The 14,263-nt window shown below is 42.4% G+C and overlaps 1 protein-coding gene across 5 annotated transcripts in view; it reads right to left on the minus strand.

Moving 5' to 3' along the window:
• FANCA (FA complementation group A) overlaps nt 1–14,263 on the minus strand; it is a 77,700-nt gene that overhangs the window by 9,961 nt on the left and 53,476 nt on the right. For all 5 annotated transcript variants that reach the window (XR_014713719.1, XR_014713720.1, XM_084644335.1 and 2 more), the window contains 10 exons: nt 13,983–14,173; nt 13,077–13,173; nt 12,168–12,344; nt 10,063–10,136; nt 9,364–9,492; nt 8,211–8,301; nt 5,701–5,867; nt 5,002–5,104; nt 2,774–2,833; nt 2,181–2,285 (listed from right to left, as the gene is read on the minus strand). Coding sequence is in view for 3 of the 5 variants with exons in the window: in XM_084644335.1 (XP_084500461.1) it covers nt 2,181–2,285; nt 2,774–2,833; nt 5,002–5,104; nt 5,701–5,867; nt 8,211–8,301; nt 9,364–9,492; nt 10,063–10,136; nt 12,168–12,344; nt 13,077–13,173; nt 13,983–14,173 (1,194 nt within the window). In the remaining 2 variants the exon portion in view is untranslated. The remainder of the gene's footprint in view (nt 1–2,180; nt 2,286–2,773; nt 2,834–5,001; nt 5,105–5,700; nt 5,868–8,210; nt 8,302–9,363; nt 9,493–10,062; nt 10,137–12,167; nt 12,345–13,076; nt 13,174–13,982; nt 14,174–14,263) is intronic.

Genomic DNA, 14,263 nt, shown 5'->3' on the forward strand with positions numbered 1-14,263 from the left:
GCATCAGCAAGATCTGCTGCTTTTTGGACAGAATCCAGGGGTTTATCCCATATAGCAGTGGTTCTCAACCTGCCGCCGGATTGCAGCCCAATCAGCACAGAGCTGCAGCCCATCTGACATCCTCAGGGCCATAGGAGGTAGTATTGGCTGCGGCCCACAATGGTAAATAGGATCAGAACCACTGCCATATGGCATCTGATCTCTTCATAACACATGCTCAAGAACTTTTTCTGGGCAAAGAGATCAAACTAGCCCTAATTCTCTGCCCTCTTCCCCTTGGCCCATATTCTCATGGGAACGCAATTTACACACACTCTCTGACTCATCTTGTTCATTCCGAGACCTCTAAATTTTACTCTATACCTTTCAGGAGTAATTGGAAACCTTTGCAATACAGACTTATAAGAATGTGTTTAGTGTTCAGATTATGAAATGCTTGTAAGTTGCTGAATGCATTAATTTCACTTGTAATATCTGGATCCCATTCTATAAGGTGATATATAAGTTTTGCTTTGTAATTGTAAAAATGCTTGCTCTGAACCTGTGTACCCAGTCAGGTGGAATGTCCACTGCCCATCAAGGAGGGCTATCAAAACTAAATGGGCCATTGTGGTTAATGGCCCTCTCAGACCCATGAAGGTGTTACATGCAAGAAAGCCCATATCATCAGCTTGAATGCTGAAAGAGAAGAATAAAAACAGGGACACAGGAAAATTCTCTCTTTGCTGTCTGGACTGTTACAGGGCTGGAGCCAGGAAACAGAAGCAGAAATCCCCAAGGTCAACCTGTTGTTAGTCCTAAAAGACATTCAGTGCAGAGAGATTACAACTCTGTCACCTTTTGGAACCACAGACTCATTCATCTGTGTATATATGTTGTCTTCTTTAACCTGTAAATAACTCATTTCTTTTTCCTAGTTAATAAATCCTTAGTTAATTTACTATAGGACTGGCTACAAGCGCTGTCTTTGGTGTGAGAGCTGAGGTACAAATTGACCTGGGCTAAGTGACTGGTCTCTTGGGACTGGAAGCAACCTGAATCTTTTGCGATCTTTGGTGCATAGCAACCACCTATCACTAAGTCCAGCTTGTCTGGGTGGCAAGGTAGACTAGAATACCTATGGGGACGGTCTATGAATCCATAGTAAGACTGTTATAGTGCTTCAGGAATTCACACTTGTTACTTGGTTGGTGAAATCTAACTATAGAACATACAACCAGTTTGGGGTGTCTGCCCGGAGGTTGGCACTCATGGTTGCAAACCACTCCAGACAGCATGACATCCTGGTGAGGGCATCACCAAGGAAATACTTAAACTAAAGCTAACACATACTATATTAAGGATACTAATTAACTATATACAACTAGAAACAAATTAGTCACTAAAATAGAGGAATTGTGAGGTGAAAAGCACACAGAGCTGACTCTTACCATGGGTGGTAAGGAGGAACTGAAGGGAGTTGAGTCACAGCCTCATATAGCTTGGGAAGGGGCTTTGGCCATGAAGCATGAGTGCCACCCCTCTATGAGTACTGGGAGGCACAATTCTTCTGCACTGGTGCATTGGGAGTGCACACACCTAAGTGTAATACACAGCTGCGTCTACTTGAAGAAGAACTTAACAGCTGACCATCACTCTTATCAGTCTCTGAAGAGAAGATAAACAGATGTGCTCGGGCAGCCTTCTCTGCTGGGAATAACACAGCGAAAGCAGAGAACTTTGCAGCCTGGAAATACCCTGGTCAGAAGGGATTGAGATTGGGGGAAAAAAAAGAAAAAAAAAGGCAACAGCTGGGGAGCCAGATGCCTCAGAGTGGATGCTTTCGCTGGACCACTGGGGGAAAAAATACAGGTGCAGTTGCCCTGAACTGTGATAACATACACATACACACACACACACACACACACATTACAGTTGTGTCTAAATAATTCTGGGGGGAAAAGGAAATGATATGCAATACATTGCTGAATTTTATTAATTTTGTATTAAGATACGTACCTATGTGTGTCAAGACAATGTAACTAACGTCTTATTGTAAATTAACCGAAATAGCAATACATAAAATATTCCCTTCCATCTCCCATAACACCCCCTACACATCACATTCTAAGCTAATTTACAGTTGGCATTGTATTTTGGAGCCAGTACTTAAAATAGGAAATATAATTAAGAACATTTACCGCTGCAGAAGAAATGATAATGGGACATTTGGTTCGACATGTTTTCAAAACATCATTAATCCCTTGTGCTGATTCCTCATAATCCAAACTGGCATTCAACAGACCCTGGAGAAGTGGAAGTACAATGTGACTGCAAAATAATATATCTTTCCTATACATTTCAAACCCATGTTGTCAACTAATAAAAACCAGCTGTAGGAGTCAGCATTATTCAGAAGGAAAATCACACCCACAAACCTACCCTGAACCTAGTTTTCTCCTATTGTGAAAAATTAGTTAAAAATTATAATATTTCAGTAAAACTTCAACCCCTGCAGACCAATCTCTCACAGGTTTCACCAATTCCAATACAATATTTACATCCATCACTCTTCTTCCACAGCCACATTTCAGAATATTTGTTTGTGGACTTTATGTAAATGTCAAGTTCCTATTTTGGTTTCTCAAAACCACTGCATAAATGCACATTCCAGTTCTAGTAATTGTGGCAGCTCATGGTCCTAGTGTGAAAGTCAGCAAATTGTTTCCTTGCAAACAATTTCAGTCTTTGCATTGTGAGAGAAATGGAGGGGAAAGATTAAACTAGCAGTTACCCTTAAGAAGTGAGCTGTGATGTCATAGGAGAGTGCACATCCTCTGGAACAAATGTTCCTCTGTAACAGAATAAGACAGACAAGAGTTTACTCAATAGAGAGTTAAATGTTTAAAAAAAAAGTTACAATCCTTTGGCAATACTTCACAATAGGGATAGGTCTGACAGTACAGAATAAACCTTTCCGAAAGCCCAGTTACTTGCTCCCTTTAGAGCCCCCACTCAGGACTTCATTTCTCTTGTGAAGCAACATCAGTCACTAGACAGTGCTTTGCAATTTCCTATCACCAGTAAGTAACACAGATAATGCTACTTATTGCCTACTGTAGAAGACAGAACTGGTTCTAGGCAGAGTGACATTGTTTGGATGAGTGGATTTCTCTTGCTCCACCTATGCAGGGACAGAGATATAGGTGGTTTGCAAGGGATCATTTAGCCAAGTAAAGTAAATACAGCTGACTAATACCAGAAGAATATAAAAGGAAGAGACCCCCCAGAAGCTGATGGCACAACCATTATGAAGCTATTGTTTTGTGTCAAATACTAAGATGTTTCAAAATATCTCATGGTTTTAAAGATGAAAAATTAGCTTATGATAGGGTCTCAATTTCCATATATATATGGCAGGGTGCCATATGCCTTGAGGTGTCAGGGAAATCAGAGACTTTGGGCTTGTCTTCACTACGGGGGTAAGTTGATGCTACTCCAGGTACATGAATAACGTAGCTGGAGTTGACTGACCCCGGTGTTTTCACTGCGCTGTGTCGACAGGAAATGCTCTCCAGTCAACTTCCCTTACTCTTCTCAGAAAGCTGGACTATTGGGGTCAACTGGAGAGTGCTCTGCCATCTATTTAGCGGGTCTTCACTAGACCTGCTAAAATCGATCCCTGCTGCATCCATTGCAGCAGCGTTGATCTCCCTGTAGCGAAGACCAACCCTGGAATGCAAGTTCAGGGCTTGTTTACACTGGTACTGTACAGCGCTGCAACCTTCTCGCTCAGGGGTGTGAAACACCCCCACCCCAGCGCAGCAAGTTACAGCGCTGTAAAGCGCCTGTGTAGACAGTGCCCCAGCACAGGAAGCTGCGCTCCCCGCGTTGGTAGCTACGCCCCTCGTGGAGGAGGTTTTTTAGGCTATGGCTACACTGGCACTTTACAGCGCTGCAACTTTCTCACTCAGGGGTGTGAAAAAACACACCCCGAGCACAGCAAGTTACAGCGCTGTAAAGCGCCAGTGTAAACAGAGCCGCGTTCCCGGCGTTCTAAACTAATCCCCTCCTGGAGGTGGAGCACCAGGACCTGGCGCGCAACCACACTCGCACTTCAAAGCGCTGCCGCGGGAGTGCTCCCACGGCAGCGCTTTGAAGTTTCGAGTGTAGCCATGCCCTTAGAGAGCTCTCTCCCAGGGCTGCGCCACAACCACACAAGCTACGTTCAAGTGCTTTAGCGTTGCCAGTGTAGACTAGGCCTCAGTCTCTCACTTCCCGGCCACCAGAGAATGCTGCAGATTTCTATACTTCAAATGCTCTTAACGACTCTTCTAATGGCAACAAGAAATGTTGTTGACAGGCTCCAGGAGCCATAACAAGTGACCTATAACTGAGGAATGGAATAAAAAAAAATAAAATGGGTATAGCTTGAAGGACTCCACCTTCTAAAATTCTTAAAAAAAATCTAAAAATGTACAACTTACTCTACTCAACCTGACTTAAACAAGGTCACAAAACTGAATATATTGTTCACAAATTGGTTAACACATCACCCTGCAGGTGAAAAGTCTAAACTGCTGATCAGTGATTTTACTCAGATATGCACCCATTTGTGGGATATTCACTACATCCAACAAAGTGGCAGATGACTTCATCAGACCAAATCTTTATATTGTATTTCCAAAGAGCCCTTTCTCATCAGCATAATATATTCATTGTGAATCCAGACAAACTTACTCTGAGTGCATTCTGCTGCAGAGAAAAAGCACACAGAGAAATACTATAGTATCAGTCATTGGCAAGGTTCATAAAACCACAAAACTTTTCCAGATATCTGGACATCTCCTGGAGTGCCAAAAACATCAGAAGCATAGGTTGTCTGAAGTTCCCACACAATGACAGATTTCCTGCTTTCGAGTATGATGATATTTGATCCCTTCTCCATTCCCTACTCTCAAGTTTAAGACCCCTATCCAGAGCAATTACCAAACTTGCTACTGTTTGGGAAATTGTACACACCAGCTCAGTGTTTACAAAAAAAAAGAAATCTTCACAATCCAAGGTCATTTTCTTTCCTCTTCGACACATGATGAGAACTGATGGGGGGAGACACAACAGAATCCTAAAGTAAAATTTAAAAACATGCAGTCAAGAAGAGTACAGAACAGCAGTCAGGTCATATTAAGCCTGACTTTGATTTTCAGTAGAATTTAGAGAACTTTCCAAGACTCAATTCCTTAAACATCTGCTAGCAGGAAATGTAAAGATTACTCACTGGGGATTTTTCCACGTGGCCAGAAACGGATTTGGTATTTCAATAAAATATTCAGAACATTTTCAAGACACAGAAACAATGACTTTAGAAATGGTGAAGTTCCCTTCTCATCCCCAGTGGGAATTAAAGCTTGTTAAAGAGGTGATGGTTGTAAATAGCAGGTCCAGGAGGTTGAATTCCTAGGACTGCTATCAGGATCAGCCTTTGGCTAAGTGTGTTGTGTTTAGTGAGAGCTCAAATACCGGGGTCGTTAGGGAATAAACACCTCACTCCACAAGATCACCACACTAAACCAGTAAACATATATATTCCCACCTTAATTATCACCCCTTAGGAAAATGGATGTACAATTATTTCATTGCTGTTGTGCTGTGTAGTTGAGTTTCTGAAAGTAGCTTTATCAGATGAGTTTCTCTCATTCTGGCATCCTGTTGGTATTTTACCTTTTTTGCAGTAGCACTTCCTGCTGCCTCAGTAGCCGTTCACCGACAGCAGAGCCATTTCCTATAGTTTTTAACCTTTCCTGGAAAATCCTGAATAGGAAGTGTCCCTTGTCATTCCAGCAGCCAGTGGGTGAAGTCTGCCTAGACCCTAGCTCAAGTACCATTTCCTGGATGGGAGAAAGAAATTTTTCATAACTTTACATCAATCTGCATTTCAAATCCTCTTTTACCCCACGGTATCAGTGACTGAGATGATTTTAGATTTACAGCAACTGCACAAGTGCCCAGAAATCCCAGCCCGGGATAAACACACAATGAAGTGACAGAACTCCTCAATAACCCCTGAAGTGAGAGAGTTCACCCTTCTGAACGCTACATCTATCCAGCATGCAGCTTCCAACTTATTCTTCTGAACTTACTTTGTTTCTTTAGGCTTTGTAAAGCACATTGGTGCTTGCAAAACATACTCTACTAAATTTGCATTCCTCTGAAGTTTGATTCCCCAGTTTCAGTGGAAAACAGTTTTACTGATTATTCAGTGTCTGAAGTGATTAGAATAATAGAATCATAGAATATCTGGGTTGGAAGAGACGTCAGGAGGTCATCTAGCCCAACCCGCTGCTCAAAGCAGGACCAATCCCCAATTAAATCATCCCAGCCAGGACTTTGTCAAGCCTGACCTTAAAAATATCTAAGGAAGGAGATTCCACCACATCCCTAGGTAACGCATTCCAGTGTTTCACCACCCTCGTAGTGAAAAAGTTTTTCCTAATATCCAACCTAAACCTCCCCCACTGCAACTTGAGACCATTACTCCTTGTTTTGTCATCAGCTACCACTGAGAACAGTCTAGATCCATCCTCTTTGGAACCCCCTTTCAGGTAGTTGAAAGCAGCGATCAAATCCCGCCTCATTCTTCTCTTCCACAGACTAAACAATCCCAGTTCCCTCAGCCTCTCCTCATAAGTCATGTGTTCCAGTCCCCTAATCATTTTTGTTGCCCTCCACTGGACTCTTTCCAATTTTTCCACATCCTTCTTATAGTGTGGGGCCCAAAACTGGACACAGTACTCCAGATGAGGCCTCACCAATGTTGAATAGAGGGGAACGATCACGTCCCTCGATCTGCTGGCAATGGCCCTACTTATACATCCCAAAATGCCATTGGCCTTCTTGGCAACAAGGGCACACTGTTGACTCATATCCAGCTTCTCGTCCACTGTAACCCCTAGGTCCTTTACTGCAGAACTGCTGTCGAGCCATTCGGTCCCTAGTCTGTAGCGATGCATAGGATTCTTCCGTCCTAAGTGCAGGACCCTGCACTTATCCTTATTGAACCTCATCAGATTTCTTTTGGCCCACTCCTCCAATTTGTCTAGGTCCCTCTGTATCCTATCCCTGCCCTCCAGCGTATCTACCACTCCTCCCAGTTTAGTATCATCCGCAAATTTGCTGAGAGTGCAATCCACACCATCCTCCAGATCACTTATGAAGATATTGAACAAAACCGGCCCCAGGACCGACCCTTGGGACACTCCACTTGATACCGGCTGCCAACTAGACATGGAGCCATTGATCACTACCCGTTGAGCCCGACAATCTAACCAACTTTCTATCCACCTTATAGTCCATTCATCCAGCCCATACTTCTTTAACTTGCTGGCAAGAATACTGTGTCAAAAGCTTTGCTAAAGCTTCACCTAAAGCTTCACCTAAAGCACGTCCACCGCTTTCCCCTCATCCACAGAGCCAGCCAGTTATCTCGTCATAGGTGCTATATGGATTACATTTCACTTTCCAAAAGCCAGATTCCAAGAGTGCTTGTGTATGTTCTGTTTTGTTTATATTGATCTGTGGGATCAGGAAGGATCAGATTGGAAGTTAGTTTCTTTGATGTCTTCAGCGGAAAGATAGATTTGTACCTCTGAATACTAGTCAGTTGCAGCAGAGATATAACTTGACTAGCTTGACAGCTAATTAGAACCAATTACAAATAGAAGAGCTGCCATGGTCCTAAAATGCCTAGTAGAACTCACTTTATCTTTGCAAGATGGAGCCCTTGCTTCTCTGCAAGGCTAATTTGGGAAACTCTCTACTTCAAGGACCTGCATGTAGGTATATTAATAAATGGGGGTGGGGTGAGCGAACAGCCAAAAATCAATTCTTATAACAGAATTCCACTTTTGTAAACGTAATTCAACATGTAATGCAAACTGTCATCGTCTAGAATTCAAGACTGGCTGCTTGCACATTTTCAGAAGCTTTGTTTCTTTCTCACAGCTTGTAACAAGGAAGGCTGGCTGGTTCTAATGCCTTAAGGGCATGTGAATTAACACACTAAAGCAGTGGAAAAAATATTCTGACTGATCTATCTTTGGTTATCCAGAGCACCAATCATAATATCTAAAAACAGGACTGTCTGTCTTCCATACACTGAAATTTTAGAAAAGATTTTGTCATGCCAAATTCATGGATCTGGCATATGGATTCGTATCATGATCTAAAATCACCTGTAATCTGCAGAGAATATCAGGGTTGACTGTCCTGTTATGAACGGAAAACTCTGACTTCTCCAACTGGCCACGGTTGTCCAACTCTGACCTGGAATTAAGAGAGACTCCTGATGACTACCCCTGTTAGTTAGTTAGTTATATATTCAGTGACCCTATCTGTAACAAACTGGGAAAACGTCTGCATTATTTCTCATTAACATTATGTAACTTGGTTTCCCTGTTCAATTTTATATTTATGCCTAACTGAATGCATATAGTAAAATGAAAGGAGGCTGTAAAGAGGAGCTGTTAAGGACCCCAGGAAGAGTTGAACAATGACACAGATAAGACAGTCTCTCCGGTACCCACTTCAAACAACAGTGGCTGAGCCATCAATGGAGAGAAGGAGGCTACCTGGCTGGCACCATCCAAATTAGGATGTTTTTCCTCTTCCCAAGGCCAGGGCTGAGATCAAAAGATGCTTAGGGGATTTAAAAAAAAAAAAAAAAAAAAAAAAAAAGCTTCTGGCAGAAAGGGAGGGAGGTGGGGGCAGGTCCTCATGGAAGGGGTGGAGTGGGGGCAGGGCCAGGAGGTTTGGGGGGTTGTACCTTTATATGAAAAGGTGTCAGTGATGCGGCCTTTGGGCCAATGTACTAGTCCTCATGTGGCCCTCATGGTGATTTGAGTTTGAGATTCCTGATTTATAAGATTTTTTAAAATTAGAATTTTTTTTTAAAGAAGTCTTAATGATAGTGGAAACTCACTGTGGTGTACAGGAATGTATGCTCTATTCATACAGACGTATACAAGAACATAATTTGATGGTTGACTTAGGAAGTCAGAATTTAGTTTCTGAGGAAATCAAACACTGGGTAAACATGCACATCTATAGCAATATGAAATGTTTAAACAACTCTTGCGTTGACACACACACACAAAACATACCCATTATGAAGACGTGTGGGGGCAACATTCTATGACATTGCTCTGGCTTGAGTCAACGAGACTCAGCTAGAATTAGGTGGTTCTATGTGTGCATTAAAACCCAACATATAAACCTTTCCTAACTATGCTGTAGGTACAGAGTCAAATGCTGCTCTACCTTATTAGTTTCCATATTCACAGTAAAACTGTCACTGCTGTGCAAGTGTATTCATGTGAGGTAAAGTACCTTTGGGAGAAATCCAGAATTGTACCAATAAGAATGCCACATGCCTTTTCCAGGTTTCCATCACAGCCTCCAGAAGCAGAGGCTGCTGGAAGATACCACTGGTACAACGCCCAGTAATGGAAGTCGTGCCTGCAATATTGAACAATGGAAGGTTGGATTCATATCAAAGAATTTTAGTGCTTCCTGTTCATTGTTTTAAAGAGAACACAGTACACCAAGTCAAATGGAATGGCAAAAAGAAGGTTGCCACACAGACCTGCATATATAATAAATCTATATGAAACTAGAAAGTGATTGCCCCTAGAGGAACAGATGAAAAACTAACAGCTCCCTTGAGGGACTTTTAACAATCCAGAGACATAACAATGCTGGGCATATAGTGTTTGCAGGTTGACCTGTAACAACCATCTCTTGCTTCTGGGCATGGGAAAGTCCCGAGATAGAAAGATGTTCTAGTGAATTCTGTGGAGGTCAACGGTTACCTTGGATAACTTCCTCAAGGGAAGCCAAACCCATCAGATCTAACATACCTTGAGCTCTTGTTTAAGATGTGGGGGCATTAGGAGTTCATGCCCCAAGCCAGACAATTTATTTACATGGTCATCAAACTCCAGGCTTAGGAGCTTCTCTAATATTTCTGACTTAACTGGAAATGCATTTCAAACTACTTCCATTTTTACAGGACCGTTCTGCGCTTACCTTTCAGAAGCAGAAAGGATATCCTTCTCAGGCTGGACTTCTAGCTCAAACAGCAGCCACTCTTGGAAAGATAACTGGGAAAAACGCAGAGATTCAGCACAATAAAAGAACAGATCAGCAAGGAAACATGACTTCTATGGCTAGGTTACCAAAAGGAGCTCAGCCACCCTCTCTCAAATTACAAAGATCTCTCTCTCTCTCTCTCTCACATGGCAGCAGAGGAAATTAACAGTTCCCATTTAGTCTCAAGAACATTTCTGTTCCTCGAGCATTCCTAGCAAATCTAAACCAAGCCACCACTAGTTTTCAAAAAGACTACTAAAAGTACACATATCTTTAATGCTTCTAAAGTGCCCATACTCTGAATATCTAGACACCAGTATGGAACATGTGACAATATAAATCAAAGGAGAAAACAACAACAATTAAAAAAACCCTGTAATCAATGTTCATGAGAACTTCAAGGAATTGCATGCACTTAAATTGGGTGCCAGGAAAAGTTCATGAGCATTTTCAAAAATTTGGGCCTTCTCATAGATCTGTTTCTATAAAGGATTAAACTATTAGGCACACATCTGAGATATAAATATATTTATTGTACAGTTATAACTGATAAGCCTCCATGGTACTATTCCTGCATTACCATGTTATATCCTACTCTACTTTTTGTCAATTTCTCTATAAAGCCAAAATGCCTCATGCCTTTTCTCCTATCTGCAGGTTATGGTGTAGCCAGACAGCCAGCCCCCCCCCCCCGCAGACCAGCATTGCTGGAAACACAGGAGCAAGCCGGAACAGGGCACTTAACATATATTCCAGCACAGCCTTTGAAGCTGTGAAAAGCACAGGTGTGCTGCTACAATGTGCCTCTGGGAGCAGATACAACGATTAAGCTCACAGCAGGCAGAGGCCCTGTGACAGACATGGCTCTTAGCCCCTACTAAATAGCGTGATGCACACACACCAACATCCTAGGTGGGAAAATATTTACCCTGATAAAAGAAATGTCCAGTAGTCGACACTTATTGTTTCTCTCCCTTGCAAGTGTAAACTACTCTTGCGAAAGCTGGCGTCACCCAGACAGACCAGCCTCAATTTGGCATAAGAAAGGAGAAAGAGAATAAAGGAGTACAGAGGTATAAGTAGGGGACCTACAGCACCATGATTTTTGAGTGCTTTTCACTATCTATCTGCTGGTCAGATAAGTGACAGCCTCCCAAGGCTTCTGCAGCTAAGAGGGTCCCTAAGCCTTGTCCCTTATTCGTCTTTCCGCGGAACTGAGTGACCGATCCTGGCTTGGCACCGTTGGAATCGAGAGATGCAAGGAGGGTAAGAAGCACCCACACCTGATCTCCTATCTTTAGTGTACACATATTTTGAAATAGAGCTCTATACTTTGTTTTCTTTCTTTGGGATTGTGGCTTCAGTTTTGTAACTTGTTTGTGTGTGTAACATCTCTACATTTAAATAAGTAGGCACTAGCAATTTTGTAACCACATGATTAGAATCTAGCTTAATAAATTTTGGTAACCATTTGTGCATAAGCCTGACTTGTTTTCTCTGGTTTACTGTAAAGCAGCCAACACAATTAAAGAACCTCAGCCGTTTTGGCTCTAAAGCCTGGCCATTAGGTGAGAGTACTAAGAGCCTAGCGTTGAGTTGTGCCGCCTCCACGGGGCAAACTCTTGGGGCACCTGTCAGTCAATCCTGGCTGCCTGCTGCGAAGGAGCTCTGAGCTCTAGCAGTTAAAGTCACGGGTGGTTAGGACCTTGGGGCATCCATCAGCCTAGCCCGGGCTGCCCGCCGCGAAGGGACAGTGCATCCTAGCGGTTAAAGTCACGGATGGTATAAACGGGCATAGCTGGCACCTCACCAAACATCCTTGGCCGTCGGCTAACATATGGGGATGATGATAATGATAATTCTTAATGCTTAGATTTGGTTGTACACATCTTCAAAGTGTTGTACAAACACTGACTAAATAATAAACTTTTATAGGGAGCAGCTATTGCTGCTAATGAGTAATAATATTGCATCTATGCTGGGAAATCCCAAAGCACAGATCTGAAAAGTTAACGTTATGGTATGAGGGTAGGGACTATTACCTGGAATAGTTTCTCCTTCAAGAGTTCTTGGAAGCACGTTTGCTTCCATAAACAGAGGCTGGTTTTCGTGTAGTTTACAGAGGGACAAGAGAGGGACCTCCAGGACAGTTCAGGTGCTTCCTCCTCACGGCCAATTCCGCGAGCCTCTAAGCTCAGCCGTGGCACAACATACTGTAACTAAAATAAAGAAAGTAGAAACTTACATATTGCCATCAATGAAAAAAAGCCTCTGTGCAGTACCAATTACGTAAAATAGTGAGTGTGGAAAGAGACAAGGAAACTCTGCCAAAAATGTATGTTATTCAATTATTTGGCAAAAATGTGTTTGCGCAAGTGGAAACAAAGTTGAGGTGTCACTAAAAATCAGGCCCTAAAACACAGAATTCATGAGTCCAGTCCTTAGACTTGGAACAGTATTGTTGTTACTCTCCTCTCTAATAATCTCCCAAACAGACCAGGAGTTAACTTGGTAGAACTAAAACGGCTCATTTACATTGGTTTAGCTGTTCCTCATGCTACCCAGCTACTTGACACAAAAATCCAAAACTGTAATAAAGAATGTATAGGTGTGTGTGTGTGGAGGGAGGGCGATGGGCAGGGGGCCGGGGCGGGATTAGATCAAGAAAATCATGGCATTCGGGACAAAAAAGTGATAGGATGTAGTATTAGACTTTTAAACCTTCCAATGCTCTGTTAGGAAACAAGAAAGCAAACAGAGTTGGCTACATAATATTGTACGCGTTATGGAATGAATACGCAGAGAGCTAAGGCAGCTCCCATAAAGGATTCAGGATAAATACTGCAATTAGTGCTAACCTGTTACAGTACAGATACCTGCGACAGACCGTTCCAGTGGCACTGCCTTTTGAAAAAGTGATGGCAACAGATTTTTTTTATTGAAACGGTTACCTTTTTTATAAGGCCAGAGGGAAGCAAGTTGCATAAATCATCATGAGAGAGGGAAGGAAACTTGCACAAACAATAAGCAACTGCTGCAGTACAAAACCTGAGAGAAGAAAGAGAGCAGTTATTTGGTTTGGTTCATCTGTCATATCTGCCCCATCTTCCACTGCTGTTGCTTCCCATCCAGGAGCGTCCAGGGCCAAGTAAAAACCAAGGATATCATGCTTCAAAATTGTCTAAATACAAACTGCAATGATATCCAGTGACCACCTAGTCCAACAGTGTAATCATATTGGAACACTGTGCGAGCTATGACAATGGATTTTAAAGAACAAGGAGTTAAAAGTAACTACTAAATCATTTCAAAGGCTGGCACAGGAAGTCTAGAAAAAGATGGGAATAAAATCATAACATACCTGGGAGAGAGACTGCAGTCCTATTTTGTGTAATTCAGCGCTGACCCAGAGCCACCCTAATTTTTAATATGGGGGTGTAGGCTGCAAAGACCACAAGTGCCAACAAAAAAAAAAGCTTCATCTTGATTTGAGGCCAGGTAGGATCTGGAATTTTCATGGATCACACCTTAATATTGAAAGATGAGGGCGGCTTCAATCTGTTCTAATTCATGCCAATTAGATGCAATCCCTGGGCTCCTCCCAAATTTCTTATGCAGCCCATTGGTGGGCAAAGTTGGGGCACATCTTGTCTAAAGTTTCTACTTTTAAGTTTCATTTTCAAATAAAAACGTTCTAAACCTAAATACTAACATGACCAATAGTGTGAGTGCCACACATTTGTGAGAGGGGAATCTATTGCATGACAGGACGTACTGTTCCATATCCCTGCCTGTGCCAAATCCAAGTCATCCCTAGAAACAGGGAAACCTAGCATATGACAAAGAAAGAAACTCACCTCATGCAGAAGGCTAAGGACTCCCCTGTCCTGCAAACAAGTAAATGGTTCCAGTACTCAGTAACAGAAAGGCCCTTTGCAGAGGCAACCTTGGATCCAATGTTCACTTCAGGAATCAAAGATTTGGATTCATTTAAATGAATCATAAAGGCAGCTAGTCCTAAAACATGAGCATCATTTAGGGAAGGACCCTGCAGCCAAACAAATAAATAGCTCAGTGAAAAGATGCATAGCATTTGTAACAAAGCAGCAAGTCTCAACTGAACCTCAAACTAATCAAG

Source organism: Lepidochelys olivacea, assembly GCF_965140295.1.
Source record: "Lepidochelys olivacea isolate rLepOli2 genome assembly, chromosome: 12".
Classification (NCBI taxonomy): Eukaryota; Metazoa; Chordata; order Testudines; family Cheloniidae; genus Lepidochelys; species Lepidochelys olivacea.